Source organism: Thermobia domestica, chromosome 1 (genome assembly GCF_964235325.1).
Source record: "Thermobia domestica chromosome 1, izTheDome1.hap1.1, whole genome shotgun sequence".
Classification (NCBI taxonomy): Eukaryota; Metazoa; Arthropoda; class Insecta; order Zygentoma; family Lepismatidae; genus Thermobia; species Thermobia domestica.
This window is the reverse complement of record NC_137454.1, coordinates 260271202-260288911: the sequence shown is the minus strand read 5'-3', so window position 1 is coordinate 260288911 and position 17710 is coordinate 260271202. Positions and strand designations below refer to the sequence as shown.

Below are 17710 nucleotides of genomic sequence, written 5' to 3'. Positions count from 1 at the left end.
CTGGACCATTCAAATTTAAAGAAATATATATTCGTGTCCTAAAGATCATTTGCCAAATTTTATTTTTTGACTACTCTTAAATATAAGGGGTGGTCCTAAGTACCCTCCCAAATTTTAAGAATGGAGCGTCAATGTACGCGTACCGATGACCTATAAAAGAGAGTAGATCCTTATATTCAACCATAAAACAATATAATGTGATAAAACCTTATCAAAGTAGATAAATTAGGTCAATAACCTACTATGTAATACAACGTGCTGTATACGTTTATATTTTTCAATTTTTTACCCATAGGACGGCATAGGCAGGACCAATGACATTTACAGAAATACATATTTTGGTCCTAGAGAACATTTACCAATTTGTTTGAGTTCCCAAATTTATGAGGTAGTCCTGTATCGTTGTGACCATGTCTCATAAAAGAGAATGAACCCCTACACTCAACTATGTAACCACATAACGTGTTAAAGGCTTATCAAAGAAGATATATTACGTCAATAACGGACCACGTGGTCAAATTTATATTCTACAATTTTTTTACTCATAGAATGGGATAAGTAGGACCACTCAAATTTACAGTGGTATATATTTGACTCCTAGAGAACATTTACCAAGTTTTATTTTTGATAATTATTATATTTTAGGGGTTACCCAATGTACCCCTCCTAAAAAATTTATGAAAGTTCTTCATTGTACTAATGGTCTAAACTGCTTCACTCAACTGTATAATCATCTAAAATAATAAAATATTATCAAAGGGAAATATATTAGGTTAAAAACCTCCAAATTTTGTATTTTCGCTAATTTTATACTCATGAAAGGAAGCAAGATGGACAACACAAATTTACTGTGGTTCCTATAAAACATTTACCAGTTATCGTTTTCTGACATTCCTAAATTTAAGTTATGGGCGTAGAAATGGGCATGAGTCGAGCTAAAACTCGACTCGACCAAAATTTGACTCGAGTTTCGAGTTGAGTCAAAGGAAATTTTCTCGAGTCGAGTTCCGAGCCGAGTCACTGTTGTTGAGGTCGAGTTTCGAGTCGAATCAAATTTGATAAATGGCTTGCTCATTCAGCTCGTTTCAACTCCATGAGAATTCATGGCCTGATTAGATTGGGAAGCGGAAGACATGAGAAATGTAAGCAGTAATGTGGAATATATTTAGTGTTACTCACAACAGCGGACACTACTCGCATCTCGTCTCGTCTCGATAACGATACTACAATAGATTTTTATAACGAGACAACCTCAAATGTCGTGAGTACCATTATAGGTGTATACTGTAGTTCTTATCATCAAGGCTGAGACTTGCACGATCGAATTTTTGAGCTCAAGCAGAAGCCTAACCCGGGCAGTAATGTCAACCGCCTCAGCTCAGTTGAACTGAGCGAACGCCTCGGGCCGGCTCGGGCGGGATGAACCATCAGCTTGGCTCAATTGAGCCCATGGCTTGAGACGGCTCGTTTGGGACGAGGCATCGACCCGGGTCAATTGAGCCAATGGCTCGAGCCGGCTCGGTTGGGATGAAGCCACCGACTCGAGCCACTCCCGTTGAAACGAGTCCATCGGCTAGGTTCGACTCGGCTCAAGTGAGCCGATGGCTCGAACTGGGTCGGTTAAGGTGGGTTAAGGTGAGCAATTAACTCGGTTCGGTTAGGCTCGAGTGAGCCATCAGCTCGAGCAGGATCCGTTAGGTGAGCTGTTGGCTCGGCTCACTTCTAGGTTCGGTTCGATAGTGAATGAGCTGTGAGCCGACCAGCTCGAGCAGTTGACAACCCTAAACCCGGGCCGAGCAGTTTTGAACATGTTTGCCCGGCGCTCTATACGGTAACTTTTAACAACTTTTGACTCGAGCCCGAATACTTGCGCCCCCGGATCTCAAACCCAGAACCTAATGAGCGATATCCCTGCCTCCTGAAGACTTCTCGACGACCGAGATCTGTAGTCAACTAGGTTTTACTATTCAGATACAAACCGCCTATCTTTTATGGTTATACATGGTGTTATAATAATAATAATAATAATAATAATAATAATAATAATAATAATAATAATAATAATAATAATAATAATAATAATATGTAATAATAATTATTATAATAGGTTGTATCATTGATAATTATATTGTCTATTTAGGATGCTTGAAGGGAGTAGTTGATACTACACACTGGATTTAGCTCGATTTGGCTCGTTTTGGCCCGACTTCGACCCAAATTCGAGTCGAGTTAGAGGAAATTTTTCGAGGCGAGCTCCCGAGTCGAGCTCAAAGATGTCTGTTTCGAGTCGAGTCGAGCTTCAAAGAAAACTCGCTTGAACTCACTCGTGCCAATCCCTAGATGGTCGTATGTACCCTCCCAAAATTTAAGAGGGTTGCATCAATGTACCATGCTGTATGAAAGGGAATTGACTTCTATACTCGCTTATATAACCATATAAAGTAATGAAGCCTTATCAAAGAGGATAAAATAGGTTAAAAATCTCCGAAATTTATATTTTGGCAATTTTCTACCAATGAAAGGGAATGAGTGCAGCACCAAAACTTATAAAGTTACATACCCGTCCTATGATACCATACCAATTTTTTAAAATTTGGCAATTTCAAAAAATTAAGCTGCTTCTGCCAAAATTTAGAGAGGCTAGTTCTAGGTCATTGACCCCGGGGCAGGAACCATCTTTTGTACGAATCTTTTGCGTTTCCCACAATATATGAAATAAACAAAAGGTATGTATTATTTAATAAATCCACAGTAATCAAGTCTGAACTATCTATTGGTAAAAGGTTTCAAAAATTGTAGAGAATGAGTAATAAATAGATAGAGAAGAAAAATAAATAATAAATAGCACTACTCATGCAACTGTTTTTGAAGGAGTTACTTCCAATGAACAATTCTTTCCTTTTCATCAATCACTCTTCTGACAAACTTTGATTTATTAATCTTCCAATATATAAAATAATAAAAAGATTTCTTAGAAGGTTTTCATGAAATGGAAATGGCACATATACACCCGAATGTTTAGTTTAAGAGACCAACTTTATTAGCATAAGAATAAACTTATTTTAATGTTGCTAAGTTTTAAGATAACACATAGATGACAAACTTAATGTAATTGATGTCTACGGAAAATTGCAGGTTCCACAAACATGAGTCAGATAACAAAATTAGAAGTTTGACAGTGTATAATAGCGTATTGAGAAATACGAGAGTATGTAATAAATAATACAAGCGTGCGAAAATTTTACTGGTGGAATATTTTTGTGATGATTGAATCAAGTGATTTGGTGTTAATAATAATAATAATAATAATAATAATAATAATAATAATAATAATAATAATAATAATAATACATCGACACAGTACGTAGATCTTTGTACAACTCATTAATTGAAAAAAATTGAGGTCATAATGTATTTAGTGTTTGAAACACTGTTGCAGAATTTATACATAAAACTTAAGTAGAATTATCAAAATATGTTTTCTTCCGTACTTTCCTTATTTTAACTCATAAGTTTTTTTTTTTATCTAGTCTTGTACTATTACTAACATCAATGTTTCAATGTTTGAAATCCCTTGATCCCCAATAGATGTTCAGGTTCGAGTGATGTAACTATTTGCAGGCTTTTGAACAACTCAAAGGAATGGAATTGTTTTAATTATGTTACAAAAACTTTCAGACAGAAAACTTTCAGACTTTCAGATGCTTGTCTATTTGAAGCTTCCAATGTGAGGTTTTTATGAGTTAGATCTATTGTTTTTAGTCATGAGCGCAAGTCTTGATCTTGCAGTTTTTGCAAGAGTCTTGCATGCAAGGCCAAGACCAAGACCAAGACTCTTGCGCAAGAGTCTTGCACAAATACCGACTCAGTTGTAGAGCATTCACCTGTGGTACATGGGGTCCCTGATTAGATCCCAGTTTGCTCTATGTGAGTTTTTTTGGTGGCAAACACCATGTGCGTGGGTTTTCTCAGGGCTTTCATGTTTTCTCCTACTTTTTTCATTCCACCATTTCATTCATTTCTCATGATCACCGTCTCCCTTAACTTCCGTGCATAATCGTGGGACACTAAACTAGATATTTCATTTCATTTCAACGTCGGTGTTGAACATCGGTGATTCCGTACATCGTAGTTGCCGACTACATGGGTATGGCCTTAGCTCCGAGGTTCAAGCATCAGTTGGAAAGTTTTAACGTGTGCTCATAAAATTAATATCAAAATAACATTTTCAATCATGACATTGACAGAAACTTTGTGCATGTGACTGCAAGATTGATTTCATAGGCTGATGCTTATACGTTAAATAATTGCTTATCAATATAACCTTTAGCCTCCTTAGGTATACGCCACATCGAGGATTGGGCGATATAACATTATACAACAATAAATAACCCATATTTGTAAGTGAGAGTGATTTTGTACAGTTATTTCAAATAACTTGGAGTTTGATACCGTTATTTTTAGTGATGAGCGCAAGAGTCTTGGTCTTGCAGTTTTTGCAAGAGTCTTGCATGCAAGACCAAGATCAGGAATCCCGATGCAAGACCAAGACCGAGACCAAGGGGTGCAAGACCAAGACCAAGACCAAGACCAAGACCATATCTGCAAGACCAAGACCAAGACCAAGAGTCTTGCACAAATACCGGCAATACTTGAATTTTTTTATACAATTTAAAAGAGAAGGAGATGGATTTTTTGGCTTCAGTAAAAATGATGCTGGAGTGAATGTTCCCAGTAGTTTTTGTAATCCGTGTGAGTCGATCTGCCCCTCCAGCTTATAGCAACAGTATGTCGTTTTCTGAGTTGGTTGTTCGTGTTTTCTGTAGATATTACTCGTTTTCAAGCCACACAGGTGTCATCTCGCACCATGTGAGCTTTTTTGGTGGACAAACACCGTGTGCTTGTGTTTTCTCGTTTTTTTTCGTTTCCTTCTGCTTTCTTCATTCCACCATTTCAGTCATTTCTCATCATCACTGTCTCCCTTAGCCTTGGTGCACAATCATGGGACGTTAAACTAGATACTTCATTTCATTTCAAAGCATATTAGTGGTGTTCTTCTTCCAAAACTAAAGAGAAATGTAGTATTGAACATCGGTAATACCGTACACCATAGGTGTCGACTACATGGGTATGGCCTTGGCTCCGAGACTCAAGCATCCGTTGAAAATTTTCAATGTGTGCTCTTAAAACTAATATCGACATAACATTTTCATGGCTTTGACAAAAACTTAGTGCATGTGACCGCAAGTTTGATTTCATGGGCGGATGCTTATACATTGAATAATTGTTTATTAATATAACTTTTAGCCTCCTTGAGTATACGGCACATCTAGGATTGAACGATATAACATTATACTACAACAATAAATTTATATTATAAAATTCAAGGATCTTATAAGATAGAGGATCTGCCCATATGTATCTTCATGCTGTTACATAAATGAAGCCAAAAAACAATCGAGCATCGCACGTCTGATTGGTTACTCTCCTTTCCGCCATCGTCTGATTGGCTACTTTCGTTTCCGCCATGATTGTTGGCTCAAAATATTGCGATCCTATTGGGCGGAGTGGACAGAGTAGGGGTGGTGAAACTGTGACGTATGGCTTCAAGATTTTGTTGTAAGGACAGATCCTCTATTTTATAAGATCCTTGATAAAATTGAAAGTCACTATTTTTGTGACTCCTAATCTCTTGAACCAGCCGACCGATCTCGATCAAATTTTCAACATAGATTAGGTTTCTGCCTGGGAGTGTTTTCATCATTTCACTTTGACGGTAAAACTTAGGGAAGGGGAAAGGGGAAGTTATAAAATAATAACTAAAACTTAATAATTCTTGAACCAAACGAGTAATCTCAATCAAATTTTCAAAATAGATGAAGTTCAGATCTGGAGCGATTTTTATCACCACTTTACTTTGACGGTGCAACGTAAGGCAGGGGGAGGAGGGATATATATATATATATATATATATATATATATATATATATATATATATATATATATATATATATATATATATATATATCCTCCATACATATATATATCCTTCATACACACACACACACACATATATATATATATATATATATATATATGTGTGTGTGTGTGTGTGTGTGTGTAAAAAATTAAAAATATAAGTGCTATATTTGTAGTGTTGTAAAAAAACGGGTTTTTTCTGTGAAGTTTTTTTTTCAATAAAAAACATCGTTCTTTTTCATGTTTTTTTTCAAACGTCTGTTTTTTTTTTCTGGCAACTATTATTTATTGATATACGTCGCAGATTATTGAAATAATCAACAGAACTTGAGTCGAAGCCCTCGTAACTTAAGAATCTTTTGTTTCTTTGCACCTATATACTAGCAAAATTGTGTGATTATTCCTTTCGGCCCCAGGTCATTTTTGGCGTTTTCCTACATTTCCAGTTAGTGACTTATTGCTCAAAAACCATTCATTCGATTGATATGGTTAAGGCCTTGTTTTTTAGAAAATGGATGTGGCTATCTTTTGGTGTAAGTTGCATTGCAGTGTTGCCAATAGGAGGGAAATTATTGAGGGAAATGTAGGGGTGAAAATTTACAAAAAATTCCCTAACCGAATTTCAAAATTTTTTGTATCTAGTACAACTGCTGCTATATGGGTTCAACTCGTCTAAAAAATCTTTGGTGTGTTGACAAGGTACAGTGAAATCCTGAAGTTGCTTGCTTCCATCCAAAGAGGGAAAGAAAAAATTCTGTCATACACATGAAATTTTGACACTTTTTACGCCTCAGAAGCAAAAATCAAATATGCCGGGGCTACAGCTTCTCTAGTTATCCTATTGAAACTTTTTATGGTTCGTTCTGTAGGGGAAAGAGAAAGCTTTCAGGTAGTGGTACGTTTGTTTCAATGTAACCAGAAAGAGGGTAATAATAGAGGGGAAAAGGGATTTTTTCCGAATTTTTCACCTAAAAGCGGGAATTAATTGTTTTAGCTGGAAACACTGCCATCAGACAGACGAAAACTATCTGAAAATAGCCCTTAGTACTCCAAGAATATATCCTACAAGTATCATGGCAATATATAACAAAGTAAGCATGAAATTTTTTAAAAAATCTCATTCTATCTCAGAAATTCACCATTTTCTTACCACTTACAGAACATGGTTTATTATGAACCTTAACTGTACTTTCCCTAATTATTCTAGTAAAACTTTTTATGGTGCGCTGTGTAGGCTAAGGATGAGGTTGTTAGACACTGGTACGTTTGTTCGAATGTAGCCAACAAGAAGGAAATAATAGAAATAAAAAAGTTTTTTTTTAAATTTGCCCTAAAATCTGGAATTAAAATTTTCTGTAGCTGGCAACACTACTATCAGACACACACAAACTATCTTAAAATAAGCTTTGGTATCCCTCTAATATATCCTACAAGTATTGTGACGATATCTAATAAAGTAAGCATGTCAATAAAAAATATCTCATTCTACCTTTAAAAAAAATCACAGTTATCTTCCCAATTAGAGAACAAGGTCTACTGTAATTCCCCTAATTATCCTATTGAAACTTTCTATAATGCGTTATGTAGAGCAAAGACGAGACTTCCAGATACTGGTACGTTTGGTCCGATATAGCCAACAGGAGGGAAATAATAGAGACAAAACAGATATTTTTTTCCAAAATTTCCCCCTAAAATCTGGAATTAAAATTTTCTGTAGCTGGTAACACTGCTACCAGACAGGCGCAAACTATCTTAAATTAAACATTGGTACACTTCGATATTTAAGGAACAAAACTTCTAATTACCAAAAATATATTACTGTAAACAGAAAAGTAGGGAAAAACTAGAAAAATCAAGGGTTAGAATCTAAATACGAATTTTTCGTGCGTTCCCTAATTACCCCATTGTAACGATCTGTACTTGCGTTTGTTAAGTAAGGACAAGTGTTCGATTGGCGTAAGTTGACTTGCACTCAGACGTATAGGTACGGATTTATAAACAAAAATTTCTAATTTTCCCCCCAAATTTAGGAAAATTTTAATTTCCCTAATTGGCAACACTGCGCGCAGGCCCGTCCAATTGATGTCAACAGTTAGGTATCCATCCGAGGTATCTACCTGGCAAGTATAAGGAGGTCTTTCTACAACGAAGGAAGGTACAGGGAAGAAAGAAGTAAAGGAAATTCGAAATTAGAAAATTCTCGAATTTTTGACTGGGGTGAAATTTGAGAAGGAAATTCGACACCAGAAGAAAAAAAATAATATGATAAACTATAGTCCAACCATATTTTGCAAGAATAATATCCCGATATCTTAATTAGTGTCCACAAGGAGCGGATTAAACAAATGACACCCGTGTATGCCACTTTGGCTACCTGGGCCACCGAGTATACATTTGATTACATTTTTTGACTACTAACTCGTGTTGTTGTTGTAGTTATAGTCTCGACTAATAATAATATAATTGTTGTAAACAATAACTTTATAAGGAAAATTTTCTCTCCTTTTTGCATCTTAGTTCCAACACTGTTGGTGAGAAATGCAGGGTGTTTCAAAATGAATTTTGGGGATTTAAGTCTTCGTAGTACTTCTTACATTTTACGTACAATTATAAGCAATGCATAAAAAAAGCACCTCAAACAGTCTTTGCTACGTTTAATGTGAGATTCATTTGTCACACGGCACACATCTAATCGATAGTCGAGAAAGGCCCATAAACTTTCCGCCATATGGCACAAAACACATTCAATTTAGGGGAGTCTCGTTTCAAGTGTACCATCTCCTGAGGATTTGCTGACGGCCAGATACAAACATTATGAGCGTTCACATTAGCTCTTAGGTGAAATGTCGATTTATCACTGAAGACGACACGATCCAGAAAATCTTCACTGTTATGCAGCAATATTTCACTTGCGAAATTGGCACGTAAACCGTAGTGTGTAGGCTTTAGATCTGTAGCAACTGCAAACGATAAGGACGTAGTTGCAAGGGTCTTCTTAATATTCTTCACACAGACCGTTGCACTGTACAGATTCAGTCTTTATTAAAACACACACACACAAAAAAAAAACTTTTTGCTCTCTAGTCTACATCTTTGCTGCTTGCTCTTTCTAACGGCAGACAGAAGAAACAATGCATGTACATGCGTGCGTACAAAACTGTTTGAGTTGCTCTTTCATTTGATATAATATTTATAATTGTAAGTTTATTGTAATAGATACTACAAAGTTTCAAAACCCAAATATTAATTTTGAAACACCCTGCATTACTTCAAATTGTGTCATCCTATATTCATGTCTTTTATATACATGTCATCAGGGCCGGTCCTAGACAATTTGTCGCCCCATGCAATGGCATAATTTGCCGCCTCCCCCTTTCTCCAGAAAGAACAAATCTTAAAAGTCATGATTTTAAGTATGCTACTCCAGCATGAACAACAAAGGTGAGGGTAAGTGCAGTTGCACTCAGAAAGGCTTAAATGCTTACTAAAAATGCAATCCCGTTGTGTCTGTTTTTTTTTTTTTTTTCTTGAAATATTCATCTATTATGTTAGTGAAAGATAAAGCAAACACACCTGCAGAGGAAAGATGGTAATCCTTTTTATAGAATTCACTATCGAGCTTCAATCTCAATGTATCAGTTTGCAATTCCAGTGGAACTAGCTCTTTTATCTTTATTTCTTGATTTCCCTTCAATATCTGTTAACATTTTTTAAAAAAAACTTGTTTCTATCTTCAATGATAAGGAACATGTTTCTGACAAAAAAACAAGACTAGTTGTCATATCAAAACTGTGATAACTTACTAAATTGAACAGATATTCACTACTATTCGAGAACTGAATTCTTGCATTTGGCAACAATCAAGCAATTTGTGCTCGGATTTATTCGACCATTTGCTTTAGCATTGTCCATGTGGCCTTAAACTAATGCAACCTAAACATAATTTATGAATGTAGTATTCAAATAGAAGGTCAGCTTAGTAAATGTAACTACCATCATCATGAAGTCTGTTTCCAACAAGAAATATTTAATTTAAATAATATACTTATGACAGATTTTACCGGACCATCCGAACTTGCCGCTCCACGCAAATGCACGTGTTGCATATATGGTAGAGCCGGCATATCATATATATCTAGTCGACAAATTATTTATATATGACATTTAGAAAAATACTATCAGGCAAATTAGTATTAGTTTTTACCTTTAGACAAGTTATTTGAATTTTATACTGTTAGTGACATTATTTTCGTACTTATTAAATGATTGCTTTCACGAGAAAACAAAATTTCATTTCTACTTTTATATCTTAGTTGATATTGATGAAAACTGCTGAAACCCGAATTGTTAATAGGTATGGCATTCATGTAAAATTGTAAAATATTTGTAGTGTATCAGTATCTAGCGTTTAATTTATGTTGCATTTTACGGTGATTATACCTATATACAAATTTTTAATACTTAAATAGACGTAAGATGCATTAGAAATGACTGTTTGAAAAAAAACGAAATTTAGAAAAAAAACGAGAGGCAATGTTTTTTTTCTAAAAAAAACGTACATTTCTGAAAAAATACGAACGGTTTTTTTTTCTATTTACAACACTATATATTTGTGACTTCATCACTCTTGAACCAGCCAATCGATCTCAATCAAATTTTCAACATAGATGAGGTTCTGACTTGGGGTGTTTTTTATCAAATCACTTTGACGGTAGGAGGTGGAGATGGAAAATATACAAAAATAAATAAAATTTAATAACTCTTGAACCACCCGAGCGAACTCGATCTCATTTTCAACATAGAGGAGGATCGGACCTGAGGTGGTTTCTGTCATATCACTTTGACTGTGCAGTTTAGGGGAGCGAGAATGAAAGATATTTAAAAATGATCGAAAATGACCGATATTAAAATGGAGTCTATAGTTTTAGGGGTCGCTGAGAAACAGTGACACTTCCGATGCTATTTAAATCCAAGTTCAGCCCCGTAGCTTGGCGGAGGGAAGAGAAGATATATATATATAAAAACGATCGAAAATGACAAATATTATTGTCCAATCCATAGTTTTCCAGTTTGCTGAGTTGAGTACTGACACTTCCGATACCGTTTACGACCAAATTCAGCCTCGTAACTTGGGGAAAGGGAGATACATAATAATGGTCAAAAATGACCAAATATTAGTGGGGGATCCATAGTTTTCGGCGCCGCTAAGGTGAACAGTGATACTTCCGATTCCGTTTAAATGCAAATTCGGCACCGCAACTTGGGGGGGGGGGACAAGATATATATATATATATATATATATATATATATATATATATATATATATATATATATATATATATATATATATATACAATTATCAAAAATTACCATTATCAATGTCGAACTCATGGTTTTCGAGGTCATTGAGATGAACATTGACACTTCCGATGCCGTACCTCGCAACATAGGGGTGAAGGAGATATATAAGCTTATTGAAAATGGCCGATATTAGTGCCGAATCCTTACTTTTTGGAGTCTCTGAGAAGAACAGTGACACTTCCGATGCCGTTTAAATTCAAATTCATCCCCGCAACTTGGGGAGGAGGAGGAGAGAGAAATATAAAAATAATCGAAAATGACCAATATCAGAGAGCGCTTTACTAATAGTAGAAAGTGACTGACTAACGAAATATATATTATTATTATTATTATTATTATTATTATTATTATTATTATTATTATTATTATTATTATTTTAAGTTTAACCCAACGAAGTGGGTAATTGATGCTAGTAATCCATATTCACAAGTGAGACTTCAAATAACTTGGAGTTTGATGCCGTCTTGTATTTCCAATACAGGTCAAAAGTATTTATATAGATTGAATTTACACAAAAGACATAGACAGTTGAATAGTTTTCAGTTTTCACTCAAATTATTCTAAAATATTAAGAGGTTTGATTATAATGATTATTATTTTAATTTTATCTCTCTTTTTTTAGTCAATATTGCTAAATATATCATCTTCATAATAGCTATTCTGCCATTATTGGCAGGTTACTTGCTGCAACTGAGAAGCTTCGACGTTCGGTGGTCCTCAGCTAGTCTCTTCGTCTTGACATAGCAATTTTCTGTTTTAATACCCTCCTTCAACTAGTCTCCTTCGTTCCCTCCCCCTCTTTCCTTCCACAATACCCTCCAGCACGTCCCTCATAATACAATTCCTCCTCAGCCAATATCCTAACCGGTTCCTCTTCCTCCTCTTAACAATATCTAAAATACATTTTTCCCTACTTTATATTTTTTTTAACACCTCCTCGTTCGTTGTCCGTTCAACTCAGCTAATTCTCTCCTTTTTTTCTCCATGCCAATGTATCGAAAACCTGCAATTTTTCATCACTTTTGGGTAATATCAATATTTCTGCCCCATAGAGTACATATTGGAATCAGTAAAACAAAATCTCAATATTTAATTGGAAGTTTGTTTAATACAAGGATTAGCTAACTGTAGTTGAAAAGAAAAATCTGAAACCTTTAGAGTGTAAAAATAATTTTGCAATTCATGGTATTTCAATAATCTGTGCTGTCTTGATTTTCTTGCATGCGTCTCAGGGGTAGCCTCCCCAGTTTGGGAACCAGTGGAGTGTTGGATCTGTTAAAAAATATAAACAGATTACGAAACGTTGAGATTTAGGCATATCTTACAAGTAGTGAAGCGTGGGCACCCATTAAAAAAGGAAAGGTCATAACCTATGTTGTCACTATCATGATACTTACATAAAGTTGAACTATATTGCATTTAGAAACATGCATTGCATTTCCGTTACTATTGGCGCATTGTAGAGTTTATTATCCCTTATATCCATAGTAAAATTTACCTATGAAAAGCTTGATATTTCTTAAATGCAAGACTTGCAAGACTCTTGCATGCAAGACCAAGACCAAGACCAAGAATGGGTGTGCAAGACCAAGACCAAGACCAAGACCAAGAGTTCCAGTGCAAGACCAAGACCAAGACTGGATGTGCAAGACCAAGACCACCCTGGTCTTGGTCTTGGTCTTGCATTTGCTCATCACTAGTTATTTTGTATTTCTAATATAGGTCAAAAGTATGTATATATATTGAGTTTACACAATAGACATAGATACTTGAGTCGTTTTCAGTTTTCACTCAAATTATTCTAAAATATTAAAAGGTTTGATTATAATCATTATTATTTTATTTTTTCTCTCTTTTTATCGCAAATGTTGCTAAACATATAATCATCATCATAGCTATTCTGCCATTATATCGGCAAGCCACTTACTGCAACTGAGAAGCTTCGATGTACGGTGGTCCTCAGCTAATCTCTTCGTCTTGACGTAGCAATCTTCTTTTTAATACCTTTCTTTAACTACAATCTCCTTCGCCCCTCCCTCTCTCTCCTCCCACCATACTCTCTAGAACGTCCCTCATAATGCAGTTATTCCTCAGCCAATGTCCCAACCACTTCCTCTTCCTTCTTTTATTTACATCTAAAATTCTTCTTTTCTCCCCTACTGCTACTATTTCTAACACCTTCTCATTCGTTTTCCGTTCAACCCAGCTATAATTCTCTCTTTTTTCTCCATGCCGTTTCGAAAGCCTATTTTTTTTTTTTTATCGCTTTTGCGTATTGTCCACGTTTCTACCCCATAGAGTGCATATTGGAATCAGTAAAACAAAATTTCAATATTTAATTGGAGCTATGTTCAATACAAAAATTAGCTAATCGTGGTTGAAAAGAAAACAAAAAGCTGACGCCTTTAGAGTGTAAAAATAATTTTGCAATTCATGGTATTTCAGTAATCTGTGTCGTCTTGATTTCCTTCCAGGCGTCTCAAGGGTAGCCTCTCAGTTTGGGAACCAGTGGAGTACTAGATCTGTTAAAAATATTTTTAAAAAAATACGAAACGTTATGATTTATCTCAAAGTAGTGAAGCGTGAACACCCATTGAAAAAAGAAATAAATAAAGGTCATCGCCTATGTTGTACACTATCATCATACTTACAAGAAGGTGAACTATATTACATTTAGAAACATATATTGTATTTCTGTTACTATTGGCGCATTGTAGAATTTATTACCCCTTATAATTTACCTATGAAGAGCATAAAATTTCTCAAAAGCAAGACTTGCAAGATTCTTGCAAGCAAGACCAAGACTGGGTGTGCAAGACCAAGACCAAGGGTTCCAGTGCAAGACCAAGACAAAGACCGGATGTGCGAGATCAAGACCAAGACCAAAACCACCCTGGTCTTGATCATTTTCTTACATTTGCTCATCACTCATTGTTTTTCAGAATATTATCATGTTTGTAGTACTTTTTAAAATGTTGTGGAATTCACTCTTACCTGTACTACAATAGTTACCTAACACCATAACTAGAGAAAATCAGAGCCGTATCTAGTGGAGAGGCGAGCGGGACTGTCGCCCCGGGCGTTGATAGCAAGAGGGCGCCGAACAAGCAAGAACAAACGAAAAGTATTGGAAATGAGTAAACGACGCGTCTCGTCGTCCCGAAAAAGTATTGGCGCCCTATTAAATCAATATTGTCGTTTACAAAGAAATAGATTTGTCAAAATTTTTTTTGCTCGCTCTGCTAACAACCCTAACGTTTCAATAAGAGTCACAACAAGTTTTTACTTAGTACTTAAAGAAAGTTATTATACATGATTTCTTAATGACAATGTGATATACAAGGTATCAAGTAATGACTTATAGTGTACGCAGAAGGGTTTTCAAAATCAGAAACGGTCAAAGTCTGAAATACATGTTCGGCGTTTTGATGGTGATGAGTTTGCTTGGTTAATTACGCTTTTCTACCCAATCGAATTAATCACGACGGTGAGAATAAAGGTATGAAAATATGAGGAATGAAGAGACACAGGCAAGCTGCTGTTTGCGCGAGAATGTTAAGAATGAAGATACACAAGGGGAATAATAACGTTTTCGAACTTGAGGCAGTTATAGAATAGGGGCTTAAGAGGTCACAACGAATTTCGTCTTTTTCAAAGACTGATCACTACCAGTTTTTTTTCTTTCATTCCATTGACATGAAATGCTTACAATTTGAATGAATTTATTGGGATCATATCTCTATCAACTATTTGGTATCACCAGAATATTTATGTGTGTATGTATTTATAAATAGTTTTGTGATATTTTTACACACACAAAACATTATATATATATATATATATATATATATATATATATATATATATATATATATATATATATATATATATATATATATGTGTGTGTGTGTGTGTGTGTGTGTGTGTGTGTGTGTTTTAGTGTATTTTTAATATGTTAATTAATAATATGTAATATTAAATTCAGAACTTTCACTTATTAAGTAAGCAATTAAACAATTTCTATAAGTTCAAACATATGTAGTAGCCAAACTATATTTTGGATTTTAAATACAAACATTAAACATACTCCATCGATCAATATTGAAAAATTCATAAAGAAGGCTCCTTCTGAATTTCCGTTACATTTTATTAATACAAAATATTTTTACCGTAAAAGAATCGAAATTAAGATACTATTTGTGAGGTAATGTACAGAATAAAATTACAAAAGTTTACAATTATTACAGGAAATTAATGCTATCACCCATTTCGAAAATTTTAAATCACATAGTTTCTAACTTACTGAAATTTCATTTCTTATCGATAGTATGAAATGTTCTAAGCAGCTGGAAATTTTCATAATGTCCCCCAAGTGTATTTGTATGCAACCAAAGATAGTTTTGTCAAGTTCAACAAAAAACGTCCAAAATAAGCCTCTTGAAAACAACTCTTATTTGTAATATACATAATGATTGTTTTTGCCTGATGCAGTGGTCTGTCCAAGGAGTTTGCTAAACATTCAGCGTAGCATAACAATAAAAGCTGCCTTTTATATGCAAAAAAAGAAAAGAAAAGAAAAAGAAAAAAGAAAGAAAGAAAAGAAAAAGAAAGAAAGAAAGAAAGAAAAGGAAAAACATGGTGAGGTGAGTGTAGAGGCGCCGAATTCTACTTCGTCCCGGGCGCCAAAATCTCTAGGTACGACTCTGATGTGTTCGCCATTATTTTTTACGTAGTACGAATCTTACAGATCGACAATTTTTTGGTTTCAATTATTCTTGCTGCGCTTCATATTTGTGTGTTTTTAGTAACACGTGATTTTCAAGCCATAATGTTGCCCTTTTTGACGTTTTTGTAGCGCTTTTCTTTTGAAGTGATACTCACCCGTGATGCATTGAACAACGTTTTCTACCATTCACGTTCCTCTTGTGAAATCTCAGAATCTTCAAAATTGGAGTTTCTTTGGACAGCGCTCAAGAACAATTTTATCGGTGTATATGATACAATAGTCTCATTCATTGCATGATCTAACATATTGAGCTTCAAGTAATAAGGTAGTGCGTACATGACCTTTCTCTAAAGATGACATGTTCATGAATTTCATCTCTTTTTCTATCTTCTCCTTTCATTGTGACATGTAAATTGGGATTTGATAGTATGACATTTGGCGCTCTAATGTAGCGCTGCAAATACTTGTCTGTGTGCTCAGTGTTTGAAGTGGAGAAAAAGCAGAAGCGGTATGTTTTATTACGATTTTGACTCGACATACCGGCTATCTAAATATTGAAATACAGTGAGGGTATATTGCCTAAAAGATTGCATTTCTATTTATATAATGACTCAAAATCATAGGAGAGCTTCTCCGCAGTTATGTGGAGGGAGCTGAGAGAGGCTTTGCCCCCGCCCCCTAGGTATATACGAAAATGCTCAAAAACCGACTTTTATATTAGCAATTTTTAAGCAATTTCCTACACAAGAACTCCCAAGCACCCTATTCGACTAAGGGACATTCCAAACCCCCGGACGGTCCATCCCCACAGCAGACAACCTCTAAATCCGCCCATTCTCAAAACATGTCAAGGAAGAAGACACACACACACACACAAGAAAAAAACAATTGGGTATGGCACAACAAAATATAAAACAAGATATAAACTAGGTGAACTTCTTTGTAGACACCTCATTTGTACAACAAAAGGTAGGAAAAAATAACAAAAATGTCGGTATTGGCATCTTAGAAATTATTTCTACACGAGAAAGAGCATATTTTTACATGCGAAGCTATTCGTCAATTACTGTGCATAAAAATGGATTTATTAAAAGTATATTAGCATCCACTTTCCAGTGACGGTATGTCTTGATCATTGAAAAACCAGAGGTGGTATGTCTTCATTATTGAAAAACCAGAGGCGGTATGGCATACCACCACATACGGTCTCACCTACCGTGTGTACTGTTTTGGTGTAAGCAAATGTATAAATGAAAATTATAAATAAAATTTCTATCTTTTATTGCAGATGTATAATTCAACTAAAGAATTAGTTAGTAGTTCACTACGACCGGCTTTAGATCGAGTCGAAGGAATTTGGAATTTTGGTGTAACAAAAGTGAGTATTTCTTTATCATTTTAAAGGGGCTATTGTACGCTAACTAATGTTCAAATTATTTTAACAATTGTCAACTTTTCAGCTCTTCATTTTCTTTGCTAGTAATTTTCTTCCTGAAAAGTAAGAAAACTGTATCTGACTTACTCTAAAGTGACACAATGAAGGTCGTCTTAATTAACAGATAATGTAAGTAATTTCCTCAAACTACTTTTGTAAGTTGTTTCTTAGTGATTAATTTATGTACAGTATTGTTTGATTTTTACAGC

General features: G+C 35.0%; 1 protein-coding gene across 1 annotated transcript in view; it reads left to right on the top strand.

Annotated features, from left to right (window-relative positions):
• LOC145660722 (uncharacterized) overlaps positions 1–17710 on the top strand; it is a 58825-nt gene that overhangs the window by 24057 nt on the left and 17058 nt on the right. Inside the window, exon 4 of the mRNA XM_081726101.1 lies at positions 17355–17444. Within this exon, the coding sequence (XP_081582227.1) occupies positions 17355–17444 (90 nt within the window). The remainder of the gene's footprint in view (positions 1–17354; positions 17445–17710) is intronic.